Raw genomic sequence first — 25,615 nt, 5'->3', positions numbered from 1 at the left:
ACTACAGAGCCCACACACCACAACTAGAGAGAAGCCTGTGTGCCACAAGGAAGAGCCTGTGTGCTACAACGAAAGATCCCGCATGTCACAATGAAGATCGTGCATGCCGCAACTAAGACCTGACACAGCCAAAAAAAACCGAAGTCTCCAAATATTGCCTAATGTCCCCTGCGGGGGGGTGGGTACAAAATTGCCCCCAGGTGAGAACCCCTGCCATAAATGGATAGCAGCACAAAGAAACAAATGTAGTGACATTACGGTTAAATTCCTGCTTGCCAAGGGCACTGAACATTTTCTTGCAAGGGGAGCAGGCCTCTTTGAAGACCACAACAGAGGGGTTAATGGAATTCCCTCCTTGATGACTCAGAAGGCTCAAAAGAGAGCACGATGACGTTCAATGCCATTAATGGTCTGGGCACGGACTCCTAAGATGAGGACCACTGGGCCCTGCCCACTGGGGACCATGCCTCAATCCAGTCAGTGGGACTGGCTGGGCCGGAGGCCAGTGGACTGGCCCACCGCCTGGGCTCACAGGAATTCTAGATGCTGTTTGGTCACCTGTGGAGAGACACCTGTGTGCAGTGGCCTTTGTCTAAAGTGGGGACACAAACTCAAATGCCTGCAGGGCCCAGGCAAGAGAAGTGAGTGACATGGCCTGGATTTAGGGTCACAGGGAGGGGTGGGGACCAGACCACACCCGGGGGGATGCCATTTTCAGAGTAAAAACAGTCAATACATTTTAAACACTGAGCAGGCCAAGCAAAGCTCCTCTGGAGCTTGGCTGGGGGCCCATTTGCAACCCTTCGAAGGTACCTGATCTTTCCTGAGCACCTACTTTGTGCTAGGTGCTGTGTGGAATGCTGGGAAACAGCTGTGATCACCAGGCAGGCCAGGCCTCTGTCCTGAAGGAGCTGAGATTCTGGTGGGGGAGACACAGATTTAACAAATGAAGATGAATTTCAGATGATCTTAAGTGCTTTGAAGGGAGCTGTCAGGATGACAGGATAGAGTAAATCAGGGGAGACCTCTAGGAGGTGATGTCTGCGCCGACACCAGAAGGTGGGTGAGAAGCCAGTTGTGGGCCCAATGCTTTCTAAGCAAGGGGAAAAAGCAAGTGCAAAGGCCCTGTGGTGGGCATGAGCTGGGTCGGTTTGAAGACCGTAATAAAGACCAGGATGGCAGCAGCAGGGAGCAGCTGTGGCAGCCTGGCCTACCTGAGGTTGGACGTCACTTGCCCCCTGCCCAGGCCTTCCGGGTAGGCCACACCTGCTGCCCTTCCCGGGTGCTTAGGGGAAACGGGAATCAGATACAGTTCTTCCCACCTCTGTTCTTTGTTGTTTTGTCTTGGCCGCGGACAAAAGCTTCCCTGGCAGCAACCTACAAAGTTATTTCTGCAAAGGGCTTTTGGCCAAAGGCAATAAAGTCGGACCGTGACAGAGTCATTATTCACGCCTAATTGCGGGCTGGTTCTCGGCTTCAAGGGCCCGGCCAGGGCTGGCAATGCCGGTCACTGCCCCTCCCACCTGTTAACCCCGCACGTTCTCAGCACTGTTTACCCCCACAGAACCCACATTTAGGTTTCCAGAGACTGCAGTCTCCTTCGAGAAGAACATAAAATGGATGAAAGGCTATTTTAGCTGCTCGGTATTAATAATCCAATTATTTCTTCCCTTTCACCCCATCTGCAGCCATGGGCACCGTGCTCACCCATCAGGCCCCTGCTATTAGGAGATGCGCGTCTCATTAGCTCACCTTGGAAATGGCCCGACGCTTGGCAATTATTTGATAAGACTGTACTCACAGGCAGGGGAGGGAGTCTGAAGCAACTTTTACCAAATAACCCACTAAATTTAGAGATGGGAGTCAGAGAGAATCTCGAATGACAGGTCTGTTTCCAACCCTGGACGGCTGGGCTGTCTAATTAGCAGCTGGAAATAGACTGTCACGTGGGAGGACAGCCTGGGTCACAGGTGTTCTCTGAGCTGGGATCAGTTTCTCTGGGGGACTCACTGGGTGTCACCAGGTGTTACTGTGTGTCCAGGTGCCCAGTGGCTGGAAGAAAGGGAGTGAGGGCCGGGCTGCCCGTGTTCATGGTGGGGCGGGGCCTGGGGGTGGCAGGAGCCCACCCACTGCGCAGGCTGGTCCCTTATTACTGCGCACGCTCTCCCTTCCGGGGCCAGCTCCAATCAGCCCCACCTTCGGGGTGAGGATGCTGAGTGTAGCCAGGATTCTGGGAGCTGGCTTTGGCCCATAAAATGAGGGGGGGCTCCCAAACCCTCAGCAGTGCCTGAACTGCGGGGCCCCTGCCCGGGAAGAGCTGCCACACAGATTTGGGCATTCTACTTATACCAGACTTAAAAAAAATTCATCTATCCATCCATCCATCCTCCATTCATTCATTCAAAAATGTTAACTGCTCATCCTGGGGCAGAGCCACTTACTCAGGGGCTGTACAGAGGTTTTCTAACTATTTTTGTCTGTCCAGCCTCTGGTCCCCTTCTCTTGACAACAGTACCCCAATTTCCTCTTGAGGATTCTCTCTCCCCTGCCAAGATGCCCCACCCTCTCCTGCCATGTGACCAAAGGGTGATCCTATGACAAAAGTTGGCCAATCAGACTCTCTCACTGGGCCCCTGACATTCAAATAGAATGTCAAGAGCAGGAAAACAAAAAAGCAGGGGTGCATTTATCTCATTGGAACCCCTCCTTCAGGAGGCTGCCAGTCACTCCTGCTCCTAGGCCCCTAGAACTTCTGAAGCTAAAGCCTTAAGAAGGCCTGGCAGCTTTTACATGTGCGCTCTTAGAAGTCAGGCTACCCTGAGACCGCCATACTGAGAGGAAGTACAAGCAGCCACGGGAAGAGGCCACGTGGAGGACGATGCAGCCATTCAGCTGATGGCCCCCAAAGGAGCTCCCGCCTCTTGATCAACACTAGCTACCAGCCGTTTGGGTGGAGCCATTTTGGACCTTCCAGCTGACATCATCTGAAGCAGGAGAACCACCTGGCAACTCACAAACTCATCCGAATTAAATAATCATTGCTTTCAGCCACTGAGCTGGGGACACACAGCTAAAGAATCCGCAATGACCTTGATTAGAGCCTGTTCCTCCAACGGGAAGGTCTCAGATGACCTATGATGAGTCAACATTTTTGGTCTCCTGGGGCCAAGCTGATGAACACTTAGAGGAGAACATCATTCATTCATTCATTCAATCACTGTTTCGAACAGCGGTAAGCTGGCACAAAGATGAACAAGCTTAAGGAGCTCCTATTCTGGTGGGGGGATCACACACTGCCTCAGTTTCCTCAGGTATGAAATGGAGACGATAACAGGTCCTGATTAAGAGGACTGTCATGATGATTAAATGCTTGGCAACAAGTACCCATTAGATACTAGATTTTGTTATTATTATAATAAATTGAAGTTCCAACGCATTGTTCCTAGAAGGGTGGCCATCTGGTATGAACAAAGTGTTACAGCAAAGGAAAAACTCAAATGCCCACGTGGGCCAGGCAGGTAACGTAACCAAGTATAAGAAAAACTTGAAACCCACACGCCTCCTTCTTTCCATCTCTCACTTTACCACTTTTGATACAGGCATTCGAACACAGAAATACTGATCCATGAGAGAGGAGCAGCAGGGCAAGTGCAATGATAAATGGCAAATGAACTTGGTTGTACCCTCAGACAATAGGGAATGGGGGTGAGGAGGACTGTGGCAAAGTGGAAAATATACCATCAGTGGGGACAGGAGCCCAGTGCCGCCACATATAGCCCACGTCTATTTTTCAGAAGCTGGAAACTCTCATTTTAAAAATGTGAAGTCTCACAGTTGTTAAAAATCTGCCAACTTCAAAAAATGTTAAAAATAGTGTGTAAGTCAGGGGCTTCCCTGGTGGCGCAGTGGTTGAGAGTCTGCCTGCCGATGCAGGGGACGTGGGTTCGTGCCCCGGTCTGGGAAGATTCCACATGCCGCAGAGCGGCTGGGCCCGTGAGCCATGGCCGCTGAGCTTGCATGTCTGGAGCCTGTGGTCTGCAACGGGAGAGGCCACAACAGTGAGAGGCCCGCGTACCAGAAAAAAAAAAAAATAGTGTGTAAGTCAAACAAAACATTTCTGTGAGCGGAATATGGGCACTGGTCAGCCAGCCTGTGATGTCCTATTCCTAAAGGATGGCAGAGCAAGGAGACCTCTCACTTTGTTCATCTGTAAAACGGGGATTAGAATATCCCTGTGCTATAGACTGAATGTTTGCATCCTCCCCAAATCCCTATGTTGAAACCTAATCCTCAATATCGTGGTATCTGAAGTTGTGACCTTTGGAAGGTGATTAGATCACGAGGGTGGAGCCCTCAGGAATGGGATTAGTGCCCTAATAAAAGACCCCAGAGAGTTCCCTTGCCCCTTCTGCCATGTGAGGACACAGAGAGAAGATGGTGCCGTCTATGAACCAGGAAGCAGGCCCTCACCAGACACTGAAACTGTTGGCACCTTGACCTTGGACTTCACAGCCTCCAGAACTGTGAGAAATAAATTTTTGTTGTTCATAAGCCACCCAGTCTCTGGTTTTCTAGTACAGCAGCCAGAATGGACTAAGACACCCTGAGCAAGCACTTAGACCACCACCTGGCATGCAGAACTTTCTCAGTTGTGTGTGGGTCCCGGAAAGGAGGTGAGAGAGGTAGGTCTCCTGCACGGTGATAGCTTCCTCCAGGAGGGGACAACTTGGGGAAAGGGGGGGTAGTTGTCATTCCCAGGGCAGAAATCTTCGATCTAAGAGCCCTCATTACAAGGTCATGTCACAGATCCCTCATTACAATGTCATGCCACTGATCTCACGGATTAACTTATATATCTCACGTGGTCTGAGACTGGTCAGAAGCAGAACATTCCACCAGCCCTTCTGCAGGGCCTGATGTCCCTGCTGTGGTATGAGGGAGGTATCTGCCGCTGTGAAAAGGATGTTAGCACAAAGCCTGGCTCCTCCACTGGGCTGGGTACCGGGAGGGGACAGGGACTGGTGACTAGGTGAGAGCAACCCCCTCCACTCTCACCTGTGCTTTTGGCAGATGACAAACAGGTTTCGACTCCCTTGCCTTGAGCAGGGACCCCAAACACTAGATTCAGATCCACCAGCACATCTCCAAGCCTCCTGCCTTCATTCTTTCTTCCCCAAAATATTTCCTGAGCACTCAGAGTGCCAGGCCTCGTTGCAGGTGCCGAGACACAAACAAGGTCCCCACAACCATGGGGTGTACTTTTTAGCAAGAGGACAAAGAAGTAAGTAAATCCAGGTAATTCCAGAGAGTGAAAAGTGCTATAAACATAAACCGAGGAGGCGTTCTTGACATTCTGAGGAGGTGACATTTGAGCTGAGACCTGAAGCATCCAGAGGGGCCCGACCTGTGATGCTCTGGAGGAAGAGCGGTCCAGGCAGTGGGAACAGCAAGAGCAAAGGCCCTGAGGTCGGAACAAGCACTGATGCAGCCAAGGAACAGAGAGGAGGCCAGCGTGACGGGGTGTAGCATGCTGAGTGGAGTGAGACGGAGGTGGAGGCCAGGTGGTGCAGGGCAAGGTAGACTTTATTAGGGGTGTAGCGGGCCCCTGGAGGGAGGGTTTTATTCGAGGAGCTGCTAGCTCCTACAAGCCCTTTTGGGATTTTGCAGAAATGCACCCTTTCTAGCACTTACTCTCCTGCTTCAGCAGCCCTCAGCCTCAGTTGTACATTGGAATCATCTGGGAGCTGTAAAACAGCCTGATGTCTGCCCCTCCCCTCCACCCAGGGGTGCTGATTTAATTGGTCTGGGTATGGCCTGGGCACTGGAACTTAAGAGCTCCCCTGGAGATTCTGTTGGGAACCCCGGCTCCACTCACAAGCATCTCCCTGTGCACACGGTGAGAAGCCCCATCCTGGGCTCCTAGGACACACTCAGGGCCCTGTCCTATAGGTCCTTCCCCTACAGGTCAGCTCCTTTCCTGAGATGGACTCACTGAGGCCTAAAAGAGGAGGTGGGCGGGGCAGGGTTAGGGGTGGACATGACGTAGCTCATCAGCTCAGGAAGCCACAGAGTCAATCTCTAAGCCCAGTTATGCCTTCAGCCTGCTCCTGTCTCTCTGAGCTGGACGTTCCTCATCAGCAGGAAGGAAACCAATGGCTTTTCTTATGAACGGAGTGGCTGAAAAGACCATACAGGATGCTAGGTGTAACAGCACTTCAAAAGTTAAAAAGAACTGACACAGCCACTATAGAAAACAGTGTGGAGGTTCCTCAAAAAATTAAAAATAGAACTATCGCATGAGGGACTTCCCTGGTGGCGCAGTGGTTAAGATTCCGCCTGCCAATGCAGGGGACACGGGTTTGAGCCCTGGTCTGGGAAGATCCCACGTGCCACGGAGCAACTAAGCCCATATGCCACACATACTGAGCCTGCGCTCTAGAGCCCGCTAGCCGCAACTACTAAGCCCATGCGCTGTAGCTACTGAAGCCCACGCGCCCAGAGCCCGTGCTCCGCAACAAGAGAAGCCACCGCAATGAGAAGCCCGCGCACCGCAACGAAGAGTAGCCCCCGCTCGCCTCAACTAGAGAAAGCTGGTGCAGCAATGAAGACCCAACGCAGCCAAAAAAACAAAACAAAAAACCACCACATGATCCAGCAATTCTACTTCTGGGTATTTATCCCAAGGAAATCAAATCACTCGAAAAGCTATCTGCACTGACCCCCCTGCCATGTTCACTGAAGCATTACTTACAGTAGCCAAAATATGGAAACAATCTAAGTGTCCACTGATGGATGAACGGGTAAAGATAATGTGGTATATGTCTATAATGGATTATTCAGCCGTACAAAAGGAGGAACTCTTTCCATTTGCGACAACACGGATGGACCTTAAGGGCATTATGCTAAGTGAAATAAATCAGAGAAAGACTAATACTGCATGATCTAAATCTAAAAACAAAAAACAAACCCATAATTGAACTCATAGCTACAGAGAACACATTGGTGGTTGCCAAAGGTGGGGGGTGGGGGATGAGCGAAATGGGTGAAGGGGGTCAAAGATATAAACTTCCAAATATAAAATAAATAAGTCTTGGGGATGTAATGTACAGCATGGTGACTACAGTTAACAATACTGTACTATATATTTGAAAGCTGCTAAGAGAATAGATCTTAAAAGTTCTCATCACAAGGAAAAACCGCACCTATGCGTGGCAATGGATGTTTAACTACACTTACTGGGTAACCATTCTGCAATGTGTACATGTATCAAATCATTACGTTGTAATCATTATGTTGTATATCTAAAACGTATACAATGTTACATGTCAATTATATCTCAATTTAAAAAAAGCTAAAAAGTATCTACAAGTATAAGCAATAATAACTATGACGGCAATAACATCTACGTTTTGAGGCAGTTTCCATGTACCCACACACTGTTCCAGTGTTTCATAGTAACTCTAGGAGGAGTCTACTGGGATTGCCCCCATTGTACAGAAGAGGGCTCTCGGCTCAGAGTGGTCAAGTGACTTGCCCAGCTCCACCCAGCTTCTGAATGGCCAAGCTGGGATCTGAACCAGGAAGTCTGGTTCTGGAGTCTACGCCCTTAACCATTAGGACACATGGATTCTCAGGGCGTTATGTTCAATCATCTGTACCATCTTCATCTCCTGTCCAGGTGGAAACCACTGATACCCAGATTAACCCGAGAACTCATCACCCCATTCACTGGAGAGCCTGGTCCACGCCAACCACATGCGTTTATTTCACTGGCTGGACTGGGACATTTTAGGAACATGTCAACAGGAAGGGTGAGGGGCAGAAAGAGGGGCTTGGGGACAAATCCGAGGCAGAAACTGTGGGTGCCTCCCCTTCCGGTCATTCCCTGGTCTACAGGACCCCAGTTTTTTCAGGGGGTGGATCTTCCCCCACCCTGGCAACAAACCAGCATTAGTCTAAGCCAGTGGCTCTCAAGGGGGTGAAATCATTCCCCAAAGAGGCGTTTCTCTGGAATTTGTGAGGTTTTGGTTGTCACATGACTGGGGGATGCTTCTGGTGTCTAGTGGGGTTGCAGGGATGGTGGATAATGCAATGCTCCACGCAGTGAAGAATCGCCCCATTTCCAGCATGACTTTTGGACATCCCACCAGACATTCATGTAGGTGAAAAAGCTTTTACCTTGCCTGACCTTAGACATGAACTCCGCTTCACATATAAACGCCAAAGATGTATTTGTGGGGTTCTACCCTACGCTGAATTTTCCAGGAATGCAACCGCTAAGTAAACTGAGGGAAGACTGTAGTTTGTTTCCTTTGGAAAATCTGGTAAATTGTTCTGTTTTGGAAAATCATATTACTTATGGCCATAGCACTTGTGGTCTTCAAGTTGCCAAACCCAAACATCTGTACCCCGCTGCATTTGTAGCTGTCAGATTTATGTGATTCTAGTGTGAGCATCTGACTGCTTCATTACACCTTCTAATGTAGTTGTGTCTAAGCGTTCATAGGCTGCAATATATATGCTTAATTATAAATCACTTTCCTTTTTAGCTTTTCTTTAAATTACAGTGAGGGTACTTTATTGATTAAAATATATGGGTAGACAGGTTATATTATCTATGAATTTACTTCAGGTAAACTTGGCAAAATGTTTGTTAGAAGAAGGTGTTTGACCTGCTAATTTGGGGAACAACTAAGCTAAACCGAACATAAAAACCCTATTTCCCTTTGTCAGTGTTTGGCTTAGAGGCTAGTACAAAACCCAACCCCAGGGCAATGAAGCTAAACCTAAGTCTGCTGGGGTGGGGGTGTTCTTGGAAGGATTTTGCTCTCTAATTAAAAGAGAGATCGCAAGGAATCCTGCTCTTTATTCCCATTTTGTATGGGGATGTGATGTCTGGGGCTGTGGCAGCCATCTTGAGATCATGAAGCAACAAAGACCATGAAGCTGAGGACAGAGGAACAGGCTAGGAACATCCTGGGTCCTTGAGGACATTATTTTTTAGCAACAAATTGGCCCTTAGGCTCCCCTGCTTTGGATTCTCATTATGTGAGAATTAAGTGTTGCTACTGCACAAGCCACTCTCAGCCAGGAGTTCTATTACTTGCAGTGAACACATCTTGATTCACACTCAAATGATTAGGACTCCAAACCACTAAGACTCTAGTAGGCTTTCCTCCTCTCTGAAATATCAAGGTAAGTGGCCTGCAATCAGAAGTCTGTGGACAGTGCCCGTCTCTAGAACAGGCCAGAAATGCTGCTTTTGGATGATGTGATTTTCACCACAGCATGAACATCTCCTGGACTTTTGTGGCTAAAAACACTCCCCTTTTCTGGCTGCTGAGGTGGGTCAAGTCACCCGCTGGGACCCTGGTCTCCAGCCAATAAGAAAGGCTGTTGGCAGCATTCTTCTCCTAACACATCTGGCTTCCACCTGGCCAAACACATCTCGGGTACTGTTCATGGTCCCCGGGGACAGCCCTATCCATCAACTCACACACACAAGCCCTGCTCATAACGACTCTGAGTTTGGGATAGAACTTATCCAAGTTTCAGTCAAGGCCCAGGTGTATAAAGCAGTGGATACAGGCCTTTCGTAAGACGAAGCTACACGTCAGAGGCCAGGGCCACCGGGCAGCATGTGTTTTGGAATCATATTAAGAGACCGTGGAAAATTCAAAACAGTGGCAGATACTGGTTAGAGAGAATTCCACGAAGTCTGGGTCTGGGCTGGAGGAGAAGCTCTGAAGACCATGTGACCAGCTGTTCTACCAAGGAGGCACTGTGCTGCCTGTAAGGCCCAGGATCCCATATGAACTTCAGCAGTTTCCCGAGGGCATCTGTTGCAGAGTGATGACTATTTAGCTCTGTCTGCTAATCACTGAGCAATGAGTAGATGGACAAGGTGGGGTGAAGGGGCTCAGCCTGAGCCTTTGGGAATTTCTCAGGAGGATCATAAAGAGGTGAGCGTGTGGGATGTGCTAAAAATATTCATCCAATTGATGCATGACAGGCACTGGAGCGGGGGACGAGGGAGGAAAGCCCATCAGGGAACAAAATACATTCTCCCTAGATGATTGTGTCCAGTCCCAGGGCTTAAAATAACATGGATGTACCGATGACTCTCAAATTTCACTTGCCAGTACCAACCAGCTCCAGACTTGTGTATCCAGCACCCAGTGAGCCTTCCGCCACCCAGGTCGAGTGTCATCTCAAACCCAACATTTCCACAACTACACTCTGGATCATCCTCGCTCCTCCAAACTTTCTCTCCTCGTCTTCCCTACTTAGGAATCACCATACTCCAAGCTGCCCAGTCATCTTTGACTCCTCGGCCTTAGAGATATATGGGGCTGAGTCATTCTCTGTTGTGGGGTTGTCCTGCACATTGTAGGGTGTTTAACAGCATCCCTGGCCTCCACCCACTAGATACCAGTAGCATCTCCTCCCTAGTTGTGACAACCAAAAACACCTCCAGACATTGCTAAATGTCTCCTGGGGGGCAAAGTTGTCCTTGGTTAAAAACAACAGCTCTTCCCTCACTTTGAATATCCAATCCACCAGAAAGTTCCACAGGCTTTGCCCCCCAAATATATCTCCAATCCACCCATTTCACTCCATCTCCATTCCTACCACCAAAATCCTGGCCCATATCAGCTCACCATCCTCATGTCTCTGCTTCCACCTGCAAAGCATCCCTCTCATGGTAGCCACTGACATCTTTTTAAAACACCAATCCTGTCATTCCCTGACTTAAAACTCTCCAGTGGTTTTCCATTTCATTTGAAATAAAATCTAAATTTCTCACCTTGGCCCCCATTTCTCACCACTGACCTCAACCCCCACCCCCACCCCACCCCGCCGCTTACTCACTACCCTTCACCCCACTGGACTTCTATTTGTGTTTTAAACAGGTGTCTTGAACAGGCCACTCCTCTCCACCTCCAGGCCTTTGCACTGGCTGCTCCTTCTACCTGGAATGCTCTTCCTCTACATCTTCCCCAGGTTGGCTCATCTCAAAATTTAGGTCAAAACTCAAAAGTCACATCCTCAGAGGGGCCTCCCTTGACCACCTGCCAAAAGTTGCCCTCCCCCACTCCCCATAATTTCCCATCACGTCACTATCTTATTTCCACCGTACAGCCTGGCACTTTCTGAAAGAGCCTCGGACTCGTTTGCTTGTGTATTATCTGCTTTCTCACCCTCTGGAATGTAATTCCATGAGAGTAGGGTTCTCTCTTGTTCATCCTAACGCCTAACACAGTGCCTGTCACACAATAGCTGCTCAATAAACACGTGTGCACTGACAAATAAGAGGAATGACCTCTTAATCTGTACTGCAGTTTCCAGAACACCTTTATATGCCTGATCTCATTTAGAGCATTTCCTCTGCCTTCTGGCTGCCCCTGCATCAGACAGGAGTACAAGATATGCACACTCGATGGGCCCTCTTTCCACCTCTTTGCTGATGTGGAACACACACACACGCACACACACACAGGGCACTCTGGTTCCCTTCCAGCAGCCAGGGCCCTCCCTGGGAGTTTGATTCAGCAGGGTCTGGAATTTGAGCTTTTTAACAAATACCTCCAGACGACTCTCCTGGTGGAAGGCTGGGCAAACACTGCCCCACCAGAAGTCACAGAATCGTAGAAGTCCCTCGCTGACTGTCTCAAGGACCTGTAGGGACCCGGGCCACTCTCTGCCGGAATGGGCTAAATGCCTTGAGCCGTCATGAGCCTCACTTCAAACTGTTGGAGCCTAGAAGACACTAGGGTCTGTAGCCCATCCAGGAGGAAGAGTTTCAGAAGAAGAGACCTTCAGCCCCTTACCCCTTAAGAATAAAGGTGCAGAGTCTCTCGCGGGAAATGAGACAGGCTGGGACCTGGGACCCTTTGCTGCAGTGCCGCAGTTCTTGCACCTGCTCAAACGTCTCCTCGAGCAACAAAATACAAAGAAACTATAAGGGATTAAAAATAACTGTGCGCATGCACAATTGGGGCAAATTCTGGACAACAAGATACAAAGAGACCAAAAAGCTCAACTGCCACTTTTAAAGAGCCCGGAGCAAAAACAGGGCACTGCGCATGCCCCCTGCACACAACACCACCTAAGGAGGGGCAGCCCACCTAAGCCACCGCTCCAGTCCGACCCCTGGACATACCCCTACCATCACCCCATATAAGGAATCAGCTCACACACCCTGAGGGAGGGAGCGAGCCAGCAAGGGAACCTGTACTTGTTCTTACCGCCCCCACCCCCTGCAGCAGCAGGGGCCCCAATAAAGCCTTACCTGAAAAAAAAAAAATCACAGAATTCAGGCCAGGTAGCACCTGTCAGACACTAAGGCAGAAAAGTCCAGCCTCCAGCACTTGTTAACCTCAGTGGAGGGGCAGGGGAGGCTGTCCACTAAGCAGCTGTTTCTGCGGTACCCCCTCGACCAAACTGGAAGCAGGTCCATCTGGCCATCATGTGTCACATTCATGTCCCCCCTCATCATAGGCACTGGTGGTCTGCCTCCCCAGCAGCCAGGCTCCCTTTCCCTGGTGTCCTCTGGGGCCTTGGGGTCTTAGTTGGTTTGCCCCCAGCTCCAGGGCGGGCCCTGGGAGCCTGGCCTAAGCCCATGGTCATTGACTCATTTCCATGGCCAGTGGCTGACCTGGAGTGAGCACGTGACATAAAACAGTCTAATCAGAGGGACGGTTGGGGCTTGGGTGGGCATTACCAGAAAAGAGGCTTGTTCTTTCCTGGTGGGCTCAAACCAGAGAGAATGAGAGGACAGCTCTTGAGCTCAACTCCTTAATCATGAGAACAGCCAATGTTTCCCCAGGGCTTGCCTGTGTCAGACACCATGTTAAAGCCCTTGACACTGATGATCTCATTTTAGCCTTTCCTACCAGCCAGGAGAGAGGTGCTGTGATCATCGACATTTGCTGGTTGAGAACACTGAGGCAATAGAAAGGTTAAGTAACGTGCCGTGGATCACATAACTGGGCAGGTAGCCACGCAGCCTTGCTCTCCTGACCACGGTGCTAGAGGCTGCCCGCCACTCAGAGCTGGAGAGAGAAACCAGCCCCGTGGAAGAAAGAGCAGAGACGGAGAGGAACAGATTTTCAGGCCAAAATCTGAGCCCTGACTCAGCTGCGCCTGAAGCTGTTACCTTAGCATTTTTTGGTCATGAAAGCCAGTAAGTCCCTTTCTCTTCTTAAATTGATTTGTGATTTTTTCCCCCCTACTTTCTGTTGCTTACAAGAGAAAAGGTCCCGGTTACTTCCCAGTCCTTCTAGGAAAGTACCCCTAACTGATAATCCACTTGCAACTTGCACACAGCTGCTGCGCAGTAAACACCAGCAGATGCGGGTGAGGACGGCTCTCGCTTCCCACCCGTTAACCCGCTGGGTCTGTAACCCTGACACCCACCTGCAGCCAGCCTAACGCCACTTCCCCTCTCCTCTCCGAGTGAGGCCTGGTTCCCTAGCAACCACCCCAGTTAGGCAAACACGCCATTTATCAGGATGCCAATTAATTATAATGATGTTAATGATCTTCCAATTAGGCAGCGCCTTGCATCTGGATCAGGGGCACTGCAGATTCCCCGCCAGGGCCCATCACAAGGAAGTGCATGGAAGGTAGGCCAGGGTGAGGCCTCCCTCACCTGGAGGTCAGCACTGAGAGGAGGCCCTACCTTCCACATCCACTGGTCACACAGCGCCCAGGCCTGAAACAAAGGGCCCTGGACCCCCCCTCCCCCTCCCCCACCCCTCCAGGGACAGGCCGATGCGACTCCATCACCAACCACAAGAGGGCCACACCTCTTGGAGAATTTTCACCCTCTTGCCATTGTGCCTTCAGTGGGCACGAACCCTCCCCTCAGATCTCATGGCTTTTGGCTGTCAGTCGGCGTGATACATCCCTTTGCATCCTGACTCAGGGAGAGTGTGTGCGTACTTGCAGGGAGAAGGGAACATGGCCAGGCAATCACATATTTTCCTCAAGGCATCCCTCACCCCCAAAACCAAAATACAAACCCCAGCCTCCCCCAAACACTGGAGGTTTTTGGAGAGAAGTAGGACTACTGAGGGGCTTCTGCCTTTCAAAGTTTGATCGTCTAATTGTGTTTCTTTTTTTTTCCCCACTGCATATCTGTTTGTTCTACACTTGGAATAAAGGCCAAGGAGGGAAGAGAGTACAGTGGGTCAGAGTGGACCCCGGAGGCCCAGGGTCTTGCCAATCCCAGCTGTACCACTGACCAGCTGTTGGAAAGTCACGATCCTCTCAGTGCCTTAGTTTCCTCCTCTTTAACACGATGACAATCACAGGTCCTACCTCCCAGGTGTTTTGAGTGAATGAAATGAGTTATCATGCCTAAGGATTTAGAACAGTGCTTGGCCCATGAAACACTACATAAGTGTTAACTATCATACCAAGTCTAGACTAAACCCTTTCTTTTAAATACAAAATGGTCAGAAATGATGATATTCTCCTGCAGGACAAGGCTTTCAGTCTCTTTCTGAGGGAAGGAAGTCTAAAAACAGATTGGATGGAGTTGGGCCAGATTCCCTGGCTGGCTAACTCAGGAGACCAGAAGCTGCCCCCTTGAGGCAGGTCCAAACAGAAAAAGCGAACATATCCAGGGAAAGGAAGAGGGAAATATTATTCCCAAATCTAAAGGATCTTCAAGTGTGAGGGTGTGCGACCGCACACCAGCTAGGTCCTAGGGATGGCGGCTAAAGGGAGTTGCTGGGCAGGGGACACACACATGTACATACACCACACACAGTCTCACACACAGCCGCCTGGTCCTCTTCCAGGCGGAGGCTTTTTACAATTAACTCATCACTCAACCCTCAAGTTTGAAAACTTAACATGCTATTAAGGTTTCAGACAAAGCCATAAATTCAAATAAAAAAACCGAAAAATATACACAAAGCCCAAAGCCCAAACCCACACTGACTCTCAGCCATGGCAGCCATGCCGACATCATGCATTTATGTGCATAAACTTGGCCCAAGGAAGATCCTTCGTGAGCAAACGTCCAACTGCCATCAGCAAAGCCTGCCACCATCTCCCCTCGAGCTGCTATGAGGACACTAAGTTACACACCCGGACAGGCTGTTGTGATGAGTTCTCTCCTCCACACGTGGGACAAGCTGGGAGAACCTCTCTCACCAGGTGAGTGGTCTTCAGTCTGTCCTCCCCACCCCCTTTCTACATGGAATGAATGCCTTTAATTTAATTAAAACCCTCCAGTGGCTCCACAATGGGTAGTGGAGATGCAGCAATAGCAAATCTCCTTCACTATTATCTACAAGATGAGAGTAACTGTTCCTGCTCCGGGGAGAGACACTGGGTGTCCTCCAGGGAAAGCCCATCCTCCCTGCTTCTCTGGCCCCCAGAGAACCTGCCCAAGAGCAGCCTCCCTTCTCTGCCCCAAAGGAAGGTAGAGCGGCGCTGTGGGAAAGAGGCAGGGGACAGATGGAGGGGCACGCGGGAGGGTGTCCCGACATGCACAGATGTGCAAATACCCAGATTCAAATGTAAGCTAAATGTAATGACTTGGTTAATTAAATATTGACTTTTAACTCAAAAAGTGATTAAAACAAGCTGCAGGAAAGGCTGTCCAGAGAGCAGAGGGGGCAGGGAATTGATTCAGAACTTTCAGGAAGGGCGAAGAGGAGAAGGAAAAAGGGGACTGTCAAAATGAATGTCTGGGCTTGTCCTACTGTGTGCAGGGGCCATGGTCTTCAGTCTCTACACGGGGAATTGCGGACAGAGGTCACTGGGCAAAACTAGGATTTGTGGGTGTCACCTTACTGTTTCCCACCCTTAGACCGCATCTCTTTTCCTAGCTGCCCTCAAAGTGAACTGAAAGCTTGTGGTGCTCAGGAACTCGAGCCTGTTCATCGCTTTTCTCTGGGTCATAACGCGGTGCCGGGCACCAGGAGGTGCTCCATAAAGGCTTGCAGAACGAATGAATGAACTACTATAAAGAATATTAAAAGAAAAGAAAAAGTACAGTTCTAGAAATCGCTGCGGCTCCACTGTCACACTCCGAAATCCTCGGGCGGCTGGACGGGAGCATCTCTCTACAAGGAGATGAGAACTGGTTCCGACCCAGCCTAGGAGGAGATTTGTCTTTATAATCCCATTTGCTTTCAGTATGTGCGAGCTCCCTATCACTCTGAAGATCCGGTCCACTGCTTTCCCGTGTCCTGCCCGGACAAGCCCCACGTGGTCTGGCTTCTAGCCGGTCCGTTAGGTCTAAACTCAAAGGGGTCAAAGAGGCCAGCCCCCTGCGGCCGGCGAGCCCAGGAGCGCTGCCTCCAAGGTCTCCAAGGCTCCGCGAGGCGCGTCGGCGGGTCAGGGGCGCGGTGGAAAGTCGTCGCCCGCTCGCCCAACCCGCCAGAGGGGTCAAACGGGTCATCCTCCCGCGGCCCGCCGGCGCCGGAGCCACCCTGCAGCCCGCGCTCTGCGCTGGGGCCGGAGCCTAGCGGTGGGGACTGGCCCCAAGCTCACCTGGGAAGCAGTCGCGGCCGCGCGCGCCCCGGGGCCGACTCCGGCCGCGGGGAGCCCCCGCCCCGCCCACCTGGCCCCCGCGCCCCACTCACCAGCGCGCACGGCCCCGGCGGCCTCAGCGGGCGCTGGGCGACGCCGCCTCTACCGCAGCCCGGCCGGGCCGCGGGGCGCAGGGGAGTCCGCGCCGCTGCTGCTGCTGTTGCTGCCGCCGCCGCCGCCGCTGCTGCATCCCCAGCGAGTGCTGCTGCCGCTCCTCCTCCCCTCCCTCCGCCTCCTCCCGCCTCTCCGCCCTCTGGCTCCGCCGCCGCCGCCGCCGCCGCCCCCCGGCCCCCGCCCCGGCGCGCCGCCCTCGCCAAAGTCCGGGTCCGCGCCTTGCCCGGGCGGCTCTCGCATCGCCGCAGCCTGGCCGCCGCGCCGCCCGAGCCTGCCCCTTGGCACCGTGCGGCCCGGCCCCCCGACTGCCTGCCTGCCGCCCAGCTCCGCGCGGGGGAGGCGAGCGCGCGCCGCGGAGGGGAGCGGCGGGCCGGCAGCCGCGGGGGACCCCGCCGCGGCGCCCTCCTGGTGCCCCAGCGCGCGCGAGCTCTTTACCTCTGGCTGGAAGGACGGGCGGCCCGGCTGGCCCGGCCCTGCTGTCCCCGGCGTCCGGCCCCGGCCCCGAAGTCTGGCCCCGGACGGCTCAACGGCGGAGAGCGGGGGTCCGGACAGCCCTCTGCCTCCTGATGCCTCGGGACCCCGCTGGCCGCGCTCCCGGCGCCGAGCGCGCACCCTCGCAGGGCCACAGACGCACACTCACCCGACACACACTCGCTCCAGCTCGCCCTCGGCGGAGAGTTGAAACAGCTGTGGGATTCGCCCAGGAGCTGGAAATGAGGGAGGGACGCGGGCCGGAGCCGTGCGTGTGAGGGTGTGTGTGTGTTGACACACACACACACACGAGGGGGGCATCTCTAATAACTCAAATATTGCAATAAAGTCAGGAGGGCCATCGATCAGGTCCACTTGGCTGGAAGCGAAGAGAAAGAATCCTTGCCTCTTTTCCGCTTTCTTTTTCTCCTCCCTCTGAGCTGGAAGGAGCCAAGTGTTCCTCGGGACGTACGACGGTCCCGGCCGGGCGCTCTCCTCGTAATGACACGTTAATAAATGTTTTATCTGCTTTCACAAGGGCTCGCCCCGGCCTGCAAACACCCGACCGCCTTCGCTGAAAGCCCGGCGCTCGCCTCTAACCACACACGTTAGCTTTTGGAGACGCCGGCTCGAGCTGTGGCCCGCGGCTGGATCGAAGGGTGAACTGCCCACGCGCCCAGGAATCTCCCTGAGACATTAACTTGAGCTCACGTGAAAATAGCTGCCGTTGCCCAGAAATGGTTCGGGAATAGGAAAGAAAGGAGGAGAAAGTGGCTTCCTCCGAAAGGGGAGGAATTCGACTCAAGGTGGTGCTGTCTACCGCGCTTTCCACTGTCCCCAGCGTCGCAGAAGAGGCCAGAGGGGGACCTGGCTGATAGGGATGGGCAATGAGCCGGCAGAGAACCAACTAGTAGCTGCAGAAAGCACAGCTGAGCTGCTAAGGGAAAAAAGACTCAGCTGTAGATAGGTATACTTGCAGGCAGTAGTAACTGAGGTAAACCTGGTAACACTCTTACGAGGTATTATTATACCAATATTACACAACTGTAAGTAGTGGACCCAGGATTTGAACCCAACACATTTGGCTTCAGAGTTTTTTTTAAAATCCCAGGCCATTGTTACTTTCCAACACAGCGTCTCTTTTCTCTGCCGCAGTCTTCTTTCATGCTAGCTGGGGTTGTCATATTTAGTAAATAAAAATACAGAAGGTCCATGAGGATATACTTATACTAAAAAATTCTTCATTGTTCATCAGAAATTCAAATTGAGTGTCCTGACTCCTTTATGGCGGGGGCTCTAGGCTCTCCCCGCCATAATCTCCCTTAGCTACCCCAGATCAATTTACAGTCTAAGTAAATCAGAAAAACCTGGAACTTGCTTTTCCAAATCAGATTCTGGTGCCCACCTTTTGGGACCACTGAGGTTGCTGTTCCTCTGCCCTCTTTTTGCCTTGAATCAAAATGTGAGGTTTACCTCTTCACCATCAGCAATGAAAAATAGTGGGGACCCCTACCCTTTTGGCCTCATCTTTGCAGAAGGGACACATTTGCTGCAGAGCCTCTATTACCGTGCTATCCGGGAGAAGTATAAAGCTGGCTAAGTATGTAATTTTTTTCCGTTTTTTTTTTTTTGTTTTGGTCGCACCCTGCAGCATGTGGGATCTTAGTTCCCCAACCAGGGATGGAACCCACGCCTCCTGCATTGGAAGGCAGAGTCTTAACCACTGGACCACCGGGGATGTCCTAGCTATGTATGTAATTTAACATTTTCTGGTAGCTGCCTTGGAAAAAGAAAAAGAAACAGGTGAAATTAACTTTAATAATAGTTTATTTAACCTAGTATATCCCAAATATTATCACTTCAACATATAATCAGTGTACACATTATTAATGAGATATCTGACATTCTTTTTTCTTACTAAGTCTTTGGAATCCAGTATGGATTTTACGCTTACAGCAGCTCTCAATTCAGACCAACCACATGGGGCTAGGGGACCCCATATTGGACACTGCAGCTCTAGTAGGTTCTGTGGTCCACGGCTGAGTGTTTTTACCAGGTTACCTCCTGTAATCCTCTTCATCTTGCAAGAAAACTGATGCTCAGAAAGGTAAAAGGGTATTAATCACGGTCACAAAGTTGACAAACAGGATTTTGACCCACTTGAGGCTCTGCCTGGCTTTGGGACATGTTTTCCCTGGGGCAACAGTTTTCTAACTGGGACCTCAGAGCCCCATGGGGGTGTCTCAGCGGCCTGGGGTGGAGGAAGGAGGTGAGATCTGCCTTTTGCCTACTTGTTATGTTGGGTTCTGGAGAATATTGCAGAGGTAGAGGGGAATTCCACTGCAAACAAGTTCAGAAACACACTGCCTTCCTTCAGGCCTCACATTCATGAGGCCTGGTCCAGGATCCCTGGTTGGGGAACTAAGATCCCACATGCTGCAGGATGCGGCCAAAACAAAAAAAAAAAAAAGAAAGAAATAAAAAGAAATAAAAAGAAAACAAGTTACATACATAGCCAGCTTTATACTTCTCCCGGATAGCACGGTAATAGAGGCTCTGCAGCAAATGTGTCCCTTCTGCAAAGATGAGGCCAAAAGGGTGGGGGGGTCCCACCACTTTTTGTTGGTGATGGTGAAGAGGTAAAGCCTCACATCTTGATGAATGGCTCTCCCTTCCCTAAATGGGCTGCGCCTGCAGTTTTCTTCTCCATCCTGTCTCCTCATCAGGGAACCCCAGTAGCGGAGGGGCAGCTCACCTTTGTGGGGCTATAGGTGGGGCTGAGATGGTGTCATTTGATTATCTGTTTTGGATATTTATTCTTTCCGCTGTTGCTGTTCATAGACCAAATGTTGTGATGTCTGTGACTTGCCCCTTGTCCTTTATTAGGAAGGAGATGGGTCTTGTTGTGTGAGTGCCTCTTCGTGTGTGTGTACACGTGCCCGTGTACGTGTGCAACCACGTACGTGTGTCCATTGTAGGCAGCTGCTCTAGATCCGGCTTCAGGTCAGGACTTAACTCGCCAGCTCAGACGCCCAGAGGTCTGCAAAGTGCCCTCTGGCCACGTTGTCCTATAATTCTCAGCAAACCCATGGTCCTTTCAGTCCGAGGCCTCGGCCTAAGTTTTCCAGGTTCCCTCCAGGCAGGTGGGGACTCCTGGCCCCATTTGGGAGCTCAGGGTCTGCCTGGGAGACACAAGGGGTCTCAGGGGCTCAGATGCCCCCCAGCCTGGGAAGTCACTCAGCCACGACTGGGTGGGGTCCTGGGTGCGGCCTCAGTATAAGTCTCAGGCCCTTCCACCTCCTGATTCTGCAGCCCCTGCTAGTCTCCACCCACACCGTCGGGGACGGCCTGTCTCAGCTCCGTGTCCCTCCTCACTCTGGTGGCACCTCTCGCTGTGATGACCCTGGTCCTGGTTGGGTAATCGGGCTTTTCAGGCTTCTCACACCACTCCCCACCTCCTTGTTGCTTTAACCTCAGGGGACCTTTCCCTTGACACCCACAAGTCCCCTTTCCTCCTCCCGTGTGTTCCCTTTGTGCAGAACCCCCGTCTGGTTCTATCGACCTGGCTCAGCCAGAATGCTCTTCTATTTCAGGGACTCCTATGCAACAATTAAAAAAAAAAAAATCATCCTGCTGTGTGTTTATCTCCATCAAGAGGCTGAAACTCAATCTGATTGTCCAAGTGCTTCTGGCTGCATTTGGGTTGGAGTAGATGGGATTTTATGAGACTGTAAAAATCGAGCTTTTAACTAGCTCGAACAAATTTGCGTGTCAAGGAGAAACGCTGAGAGTAGAAACAGGACTGCAGAGGGGAGGTTTGGAAATGCGAGTGAGCCTCCGAAGTGGGGCACAGGTGGCTTCAATAACCCACACGAGTTTGGCTGTAACTTGCTTCTACAAACCCAAAGAGGCGGCAGTCACCCCCGGGGGGTTGGGATCCAACTTCTCAGCTCCTCAGTGGGGACAGTTTTGCATGGGTTTTCAAATACGAATCCCAGCATCCTCCATAACATGGAGAATTTGCGGTTAATTCTGCTGAGTTTTCACTTAGACCCAAGCTGTCTTGTCTGTAGAACTGCAATTGCGTTAGAGAAACACTGTTTACATTTCTTGAGATATTGTGATAATGAAAAACAGCACCATCAACCTCCATTAAGTCAAAAGAACATTAATTGTATATTTCATGCTGGGCTGGCAGCTCACACAGACGTGCTTTACTTCAGCAACACAGGGCTCATCTTTGCAATGAGGTACCCATTTCCCTCCTTAATTACACGTAATTGTATAGTCTAATTTATTCTAACGCCCGACGCCTAAAAGTGCACATTCATGAATCAAGGGTTAGATTGGGAGGTAGGAGAATTATAAACGGGTATAATTGCAGTCTCGGGGGGGGGGGCTGCTTATGAGTGATCTCAAAGAGCAATGATGTTTATTCTGAATTCTTGCTAATGAAAGACAGGCTGCCTCCAGTTAAGAACACAAGTAACAGTGATGATTTGTCTGGTTGGTTAACAATACACCAATAGTTCTCTTTTGGATAAATGATCAAGAAAGATTAAATAGGTGAATTTCATGTAATTTGTGATGGGATGAAACAGACACACAAACTGCGTTAGTCCTCCTGTAATTGTGTATTAAAATGAGTACTGCAGCCCCAGGCAGCACAGCTGCAGATCTCCTTGGACAAGGCAGAGCTTGTGCGTCTCTGGTGGACCATGGTTTTCTAAAGGGGAAAAGCTGGGTCCATTTGACCATAAGTGAAATTCAATTTAGTCTCTCTCTGTGACAGCACCCCTCCTTTTTACAATTGCTTTCTAGAAAAATCACTTTTGAACTTTGGTTGTAATTAGTCAATTTATCAATTATGATTAATGCTGGTGGCTGATTTAGGAAAAGTGAAATAATGACTTAGCCCTGCCCCAGGGCTGAAGTTCTTACTAACCTGGTCTCTGCCCCCACTGGCTGGTGACTCCTTAGCTGATCACCTCGGGGCTCAGTTTCCTCATTTTAAGAATGAGAATAATATTGAGGACATTGCAGGTTTTCATGTGGTCTAAGTGAGATTAATGAAGGTAAATGTGCGCCCGATGCCTGGCTGGGAGTGTTCGTTGAATCGGAATCGGAAATGTGGGACATGGGTTCAAGCCCTGGCCCGGGAAGATCCCACATGCTGCAGAGCAACTAAGCCCGTGTGCCACAGCTACTGAGCCCGCGTGCCACAACTGCTGAAGCCCGTGCACCTAGAGTCCATGCTCTGCAGCAAGAGAAGCCACCGCAATGAGAAGCCCGTGCACCGCAATGAAGAGTAGCCCCCACTCACCACAACTAGAGAAAGCCCACGCGCAGCAACAAAGACCCAACGTAGACAAAAGTCAATAAATAAATAAACTTATTAAAAAAAAAAATCAGAAATGTGCTACCATGGGCCTCTAGAGAGACTCCTCCATCATCTGCAAATCCAAGACAGCTGCTGTGATGCCAAAGCAAACCAGCTCATGCCACTCCCAGGCTTAAAATCCCTTCTGCTTAGATGAAAATCCAAATTCCTGAGCAGGACCACAAGATCTACATGGTCCCAACTCTGGCCACCTACCACCATCTTTCTCTGCTCACTTACTTCTCTCTTTATTATGAAAATTTCAAATGAGAAATTGAAAGAATAGTACAGTGGATATGCTATACCCGCCACCTGGAATCAACAGGTGTTAATAGTTTGCCATGTACCCTGATATGTTGCTGAATGATTTGAAAGGAAGTTGAGGACATCGTGGCAAATCACCGCTCAGGACTCGAGTGGGCATCTCCTAAGAATAAACTGTTCTTTCAGATGACCTCCCCATCACTATCACACCTAAGGAAATGGACAGTAATTCCATAATCACTCCCCGGCTTGCTCACATTAATGGAGCCCCAAGGGTTTCTTTCTCTTTGTTCCTTAAACCTTTGCCTACCTCAGGGCCTTTGCACTTGCTGTGCCTTCTGCCTGGAATACTCTTTCCCCAGATTTTTCTCTATCATCTCCTTGTCATCATTCAGATCTCAGCTTAAATGTCACCTCCCTGAGAGTTGTCTCCTGTTTCACCTAAAGGTGTTCCCTGATCTCCCTCACTCTCCATCTTCCCTCCCCATTTTATTGTCTTCCTATAGCATGCCACTGTCTGAAATTCTGTATTTATTTTATGTCTGTGACCATGGTCTATTTCCTGCTCCCCACATCCACCCTACACTAGCTGCGGGAGAGCGGGAGCTGTGTCTGGTTTGCTCACTGTCGTAGCTCCAGTGCCTAGAACAGCGTCTAGCGCACAGTCGCTATTCAGTAGATATTTGTTAAGTGAAGGAGTGAATATCCCTGTGTGTGATGTTTTCAAACAGAAGTCGTAAATGGAAGCATTGGGATACCAGTGTCTAGAGACAAATCCGTAGGGGTTCAATCACAGTGCCCCCACTCACCAGCTCTGTGTTACTCTGGGCCTCTGTCCCTTTTTTTTTTTTTTTTTTTGCGGTACGCAGGCCTCTCACTGTTGTGGCCTCTCCCGTTGCAGAGCACAGGCTCCGGATGCGCAGGCTCAGCGGCCATGGCTCACGGGCCCAGCCGCTCCGCGGCATGTGGGATCTTCCCAGACCAGGACACGAACCCGCGTCCCCTGCATCGGCAGGTGGACCCTCAACCACCGCGCCACCAGGGAAGCCCTCTGTCCCTTTTTAAACTCCTCTGCCACATGGGGATGATGACGATCATCTCTGCTTCCCAGGGTTGTTGTGAGTTATTAATGAGTTTATCTACAAAGTGCTTAGAACACTGCCCAGCACGTAACAGCCAACCTTCCTTGTGCACTTACAAGAGGCCCATAATTTTAAGTTCCATTGGCCACTCACAGGCTCACATAGAACCGGTTGCCAAACAGAAAGCCCTGGGGAAAACTTCCTGGGAGGTCCGATGCACCATGGGCCACATGCTGCCCTGTGAGAGACCAGGCAGGTCAACATTTGGCCTGAAAAAAGGCCCTGCTTGTTTACAGTGGGCATCTGGGCTGATGGTCCCGGCCCTTGGTTAAATATTTTGACTCTCACCCCTGAGACCAGCCCTCGGAGGCTCACACGGGATGGGGGCATGGGAACCTGGGGAGGAGGGGACAAAAGGAGACCCATCTCCCTGCTGGAGGAGAGTGAACCCAGTGGCCTAGGCTCTGACTCAGTGGGTCCCCCACCAGCTCCCCCAGGGTAGGTAGACTCTGTCATGAATTTTTCCTTATCACTGGCCTGTACATTTTGAAAAAAGGATATTCAGTGCTGGATGTCAAATATGCAGGGGAACATAGGTAAATACATGTTTTTCAGCTAAAGTTGCAATAACAAATGAGTTAGGGAATCAGGAAAAGACATGGGTATTTTTTTTAAAAAAACAAACTTTACAGAGGTATAATTCACATACCATAAAATGCGTCCATTTTGAGGGTACCACTAAATGGTTTCTAAATCTCCAGAGCTGTGCAACCATCACCATAACCCAGTTCTAGAATTTTCTCATCACCTCTCATAATAAGATCCCTTATGGGCATGGGTCATCTTAAAGCCCTCCAGGTGATTCTAACCTGCGGCCAGGCTGAGAGCCCTGCTCAGGGGTGGGGTCTTGGGAACCAGAGGAGGGCGGCATAAGGTGGCCCAGAGAGTGCTGGGCACCTGGTTGACACTGAAATAATGAATGTACTTAATTTAAAAGAATGTAAATGAATAGGTATACGTATAACAGAATCACTTTGCTGTACACCTAAAACTAACACAACATTGTAACTCAACGAGACTCCAATATAAAATAAAAATTTAAAAAATGAATGTAGGGCTTCCCTGGTGGCGCAGTGGTTGAGAATCTGCCTGCCAATGCAGGGGACACGGGTTCGAGCCCTGGTCTGGGAAGATCCCACATGCCGCGGAGCAACTAGGCCCATGTGCCACAACTACTGAGCCTGCGCATCTGGAGCCTGTGCTCCGCAACGAGAGGCCGCGATAGTGAGAGGCCCGTGCACCGCGATGAAGAGCGGCCCCCGCTCGCCGCAACGAGAAAGCCCTCGCACAGAAGCGAAGACCCAACACAGCCATAAATAAATAAATTTAAAAAAAAAAAAAAAGAATGTAAATGAACACCCACAGGAGCAGTTTTGGTTGTGGGGAGGCTGGGGTGTATGGGGAGAGGGATGGAGGCTGGGCCGCTGAGATGGTTTGGTGGAAGCCTAGACCTTGGTCTAGAAAGGTCCATCTGGGCTGCAGGTAGCGCTGGCAGTGGGGAGTGGAGTGGGGGCTCCTCCACATTTCCACCTGGAAGGAGAGGCCTGTGCCCACTCCCCAGTCCACACATCGTACCTCCCCTGGAAGTCAGGAGGGGGGAATGGTGGCTGGGAACGGGGGTGGGTGTGGAGGAGCCTGCAGGACCCCCTGCTTGGCCCAGAGCCAGGCCCACCGGGGTCACTGTTGCAGG

The 25,615-nt window shown here is 50.8% G+C and overlaps 2 protein-coding genes across 8 annotated transcripts in view; one reads left to right on the top strand and one right to left on the bottom strand.

The window, feature by feature from the left end:
* The window catches only part of SULF2 (sulfatase 2), a 146,856-nt gene that overhangs the window by 121,043 nt on the left and 198 nt on the right, over nucleotides 1–25,615 (bottom strand). For 2 of the 7 annotated variants that reach the window (XM_004272955.3, XM_049699710.1), the window contains exon 1: nucleotides 17,309–17,446. The exons of 1 other annotated variant lie outside the window; for it this stretch is intronic. The gene's annotated coding sequence lies outside the window, so the exon portion shown is untranslated. Of the gene's footprint in view, nucleotides 1–813; nucleotides 920–16,607; nucleotides 16,751–17,103; nucleotides 17,243–17,308; nucleotides 17,447–25,615 lie in introns of those variants that run through there. 4 more of the 7 variants (XM_033433895.2, XM_033433896.2, XM_004272956.3 and 1 more) reach the window with 4 other exon arrangements.
* Nucleotides 1,176–17,417, top strand: LOC125961407 (translation initiation factor IF-2-like). Its single transcript, XM_049699185.1, has 2 exons — nucleotides 1,176–1,255; nucleotides 16,511–17,417. The coding sequence occupies exons 1-2, from the start codon at nucleotides 1,176–1,178 to the stop codon at nucleotides 17,415–17,417; spliced, it is 987 nt and encodes a 328-aa protein (XP_049555142.1).

The sequence above is a fragment of the Orcinus orca genome, chromosome 16 (genome assembly GCF_937001465.1).
Source record: "Orcinus orca chromosome 16, mOrcOrc1.1, whole genome shotgun sequence".
In the NCBI taxonomy this organism is placed as follows: domain Eukaryota; kingdom Metazoa; phylum Chordata; class Mammalia; order Artiodactyla; family Delphinidae; genus Orcinus; species Orcinus orca.
This window is presented reverse-complemented; position numbering and strand designations above follow the sequence as displayed.

Bases quoted from the DNA above. Each gene is read 5' to 3' on its own strand.
- LOC125961407 (XM_049699185.1), top strand. From the start codon at position 1,176: ATGGCAGCAGCAGGGAGCAGCTGTGGCAGCCTGGCCTACCTGAGGTTG. The intron at 1,256-16,510 runs GTAGGCCACACC...ACTGGCCCCAAG, and splicing joins CCCCTGCCCAGGCCTTCCGG to CTCACCTGGGAAGCAGTCGC.